Raw genomic sequence first — 2,342 nt, 5'->3', positions numbered from 1 at the left:
CCCTCCCTATTACCCACCACCTGTTCCCCCAACCTCCCACCCCCGACCCTTCAAAACCCTCAGGTTGTTTTTCAGAGTCCATAGTCTCTTATGGTTCACGTCCCCTTCCATTTTTTCTTGCTTTTTAATGTAAGCTTGCATAGATACAAACTTCCCCCTGCCCCTGCTTTTGCAATATCCCATGCGTTTTGTTAAGTTGTGGCTTTGTTTTCAATCATATTAAATAGCCCCCAAATTCCCTTGTGTTTTCTTCTGACTCATTGATTTCCTGAAGACAGCATTGTTCAATAACCACAAATTTGTGTATTATTCCATTTTCCTTCTGTTATTGATTCCCAACTTTATCCCATTGTGGTACGAGGCAATACCTTCTTTTTTATTTAATATTAAATCGTTTATTGATTACACATGATAATGGATGATACACAAGCTTTAATCCCATCCATAATTTTATCTGATACCATAATTCAATTTAGATATATTGCATAGGATGTGCCAACAATCATATTAATAACCAAATAAACTCTAGGACTTTGCTTGGGTGACCTTTTAATGGTGAACTCCAGGTCACAACACATTAACTGTCAGTTCAACTACACCAAGGTTTGTGGAGACAATGGCTTCTGTGCCCAAGCAGGTTGCAAATTAATTTCGAATGGAACCTGGCATCACCCTGAAGGAATTCTAACTTCACACTGTTGGGGTAGTATACCAAGATGGCTTCAGAGTAACTAACTTTACACAGCACATTAAAAAAAAAGACACATTTATCCAGCGTCATGATCAGACTGTTACATTTAGCAATCAACAGCATGGGTGCAAAAAAAAAAAAATCTACATTAAAACCCTTTGTTGGAATGCTTTACACTTTCCAGAGAACAGAAACTAAAATAACCTGTTATACAATTAGTCACAAATACAGTCCTCGAGTTTTTTTTTTGCCCATACACATGATTATTGTCTAAAACGTCTTCTTTGTAGCAACTAGGCCTGGCCACCATTGTGCTTGGCTGAGTTCACAAATCTGTTGTAACCTGTAGCTTCCCTGTCACTACTCTGGCTCTCCTCTCCTGCTAAGCTTTGTTTCCTGGCAGTAATTAAAACCTTCTGCCACTGCCGTAGCTACTGCTGCTGCTGGAACCACCATAGCCACCTTGGTTTCGTGGTTTGGCGAAGTATTGGCCTCCACCACCATAAGGGCCAGAGCTTCTGCCTCCAAAATTGCCTCCTTTCATGGGTCCAAAATTTGAGGATTGATTGTTGTAATTGCCAAAATCATTATAGTTTCCACCACCTCCAGAGTTGCTTCCATCATTACCAAATCCGTTATAGCCATCCCCACTGCCACCATATCCACCACCACCTCGACTGCCACCAAAGCCACCTCGACCACTGAAGTTTCCTCCGCAACCAAAGTTGTCATTCCCACCAAAGCCACCTCCACGACCACCACCAAAGTTTCCAGAACCACGTCGACCTCTTTGGCTGGATGAAGCACTAGCCATCTCTTGCTTAGAGAGCGCTTTCCTTACTTCACAGTTGTGGACATTTACAGTATGGTATTTTTGAATGACAATCTTGTCTACAGAATCATGGTCATCAAATGTTACAAAAGCAAAACCCCGCTTTTTGCCACTGCCTCGGTCAGTCATGATCTCAATCACTTCGATTTTCCCATACTGTTTGAAATCATCTCTTAGATGATGTTCTTCAGTGTCTTCTTTAATGCCACCAACAAAAATCTTTTTCACAGTTAAGTGGGCACCAGGTCTTTGAGAATCTTCTCTTGAGACAGCCCTCTTTGGTTCCACAACTCTTCCATCCACCTTGTGTGGCCTTGCATTCATGGCTGCATCCACCTCCTCCACAGTGGCATATGTGACAAACCCAAAGCCTCTGGAGCGCTTGGTGTTTGGATCTCTCATTACCACACAGTCCGTAAGTGTTCCCCATTGCTCAAAATGGCTCCTCAGACTCTCATCGGTTGTTTCAAAGCTCAGACCTCCGATGAAGAGCTTCCGCAGCTGTTCAGGCTCTTTGGGAGACTCTGACTTAGACATGACAGCGGTGGAAGGGGAGACTTTAACGATGCTTACTCGGAGGTGTCCACGGGCAGAAAGGAGTAATCTACCATCTATGGTATTTCTCTTTTCAAATCTGGGGAGGTCCAATTTGTAGCTTAACATAGGGTCTATTTTGGAAAATATCTCATGTGCATTTGGGGAAATTCTGCTTTTGTTAGCTGGATGTTTTATACATCTGGTAAATCTATTTAGTTAATTATGTTATTCAAATCTTATATTTCTTTCCTTATCTTATGTCTGGCTCTTCCATTATGGCGA

At 42.0% G+C, this 2,342-nt stretch overlaps 1 protein-coding gene across 1 annotated transcript; it reads right to left on the bottom strand.

Annotated features, from left to right (window-relative positions):
* Nucleotides 1-1,097: 1,097 nt before the first annotated feature.
* LOC123949209 (heterogeneous nuclear ribonucleoprotein A1-like) lies at nucleotides 1,098-2,081 on the bottom strand. The gene has a single exon (XM_046016564.1). The coding sequence runs from the start codon at nucleotides 2,058-2,060 to the stop codon at nucleotides 1,098-1,100; it is 963 nt and encodes a 320-aa protein (XP_045872520.1). The 5' UTR covers nucleotides 2,061-2,081.
* Nucleotides 2,082-2,342: the final 261 nt, after the last annotated feature.

The sequence above is a fragment of the Meles meles genome, chromosome 8, assembly GCF_922984935.1.
Source record: "Meles meles chromosome 8, mMelMel3.1 paternal haplotype, whole genome shotgun sequence".
In the NCBI taxonomy this organism is placed as follows: Eukaryota; Metazoa; Chordata; class Mammalia; order Carnivora; family Mustelidae; genus Meles; species Meles meles.
The sequence above is the reverse complement of the archived record's forward strand: the minus strand, read 5'-3'. Positions and strand labels throughout refer to the sequence as shown.

Excerpts from the sequence above, each read along its gene's own strand:
- LOC123949209 (XM_046016564.1), bottom strand. The coding sequence starts at position 2,060 with ATGTCTAAGTCAGAGTCTCCCAAAGAGCCTGAACAGCTGCGGAAGCTC.